The sequence below is a fragment of the Trypanosoma grayi genome (assembly GCF_000691245.1).
Source record: "Trypanosoma grayi strain ANR4 Tgr_2120_V1, whole genome shotgun sequence".
Taxonomy (NCBI): Eukaryota; Euglenozoa; class Kinetoplastea; order Trypanosomatida; family Trypanosomatidae; genus Trypanosoma; species Trypanosoma grayi.
Window position 1 is genome coordinate 825 of NW_008827738.1, and position 480 is coordinate 1304.

The window sequence follows — 480 nt, forward strand, 5'->3', positions numbered from 1 at the left end:
GCCGGCCCTACATTGAGGGGCGTGCTATGGAACGCCGCTGGGGTAACGGAAGCCAAACGCCCAGCCTTGGGCAAACGGCTTTGCGATGATAGAATTGCGTTGGGCCTGCTGGGTGGGGCGAAAATGTCACCCCTCTGGAAGCAACCAGTTTCGAACCCCATGGGTGCAAACGCAATGGGATAGCTCGCGCCTGTCGTTGCGGGGGCCTGCCCGTCCCCATCAGGGATGGGATGCCAGTTGGGGCAGGACCGGCGCTTGTTGCAGGCATTGGCTTTGCACAAGCAACCATTCTTCTAGGAGGTATGAAGCTGACGATTTCATCAGTATACCTTTCTTCCTGTTGCAACCAAAATCCCTTCAGAGGACCTCGATAGACTCAACAGCACGGACGGGCCACAGCTCATAGGCGCAGAGGCCAATGCACACGCATTGGCATGAGACCACGAAGCCCCGTCTGATTCCAGAGGCAATACCGTTGCA

The 480-nt window shown here is 57.5% G+C and overlaps 1 protein-coding gene across 1 annotated transcript in view; it reads right to left on the reverse strand.

Moving 5' to 3' along the window:
- The window catches only part of DQ04_21201000 (hypothetical protein), a gene marked incomplete at both ends in the record, with an annotated part of 396 nt that extends 235 nt beyond the window's left edge, over positions 1-161 (reverse strand). Inside the window, one exon of the mRNA XM_009317990.1 lies at positions 1-161. This exon is cut by the window's left edge and continues 235 nt beyond it. Within this exon, the coding sequence (XP_009316265.1) occupies positions 1-161 (161 nt within the window).
- Positions 162-480: the final 319 nt, after the last annotated feature.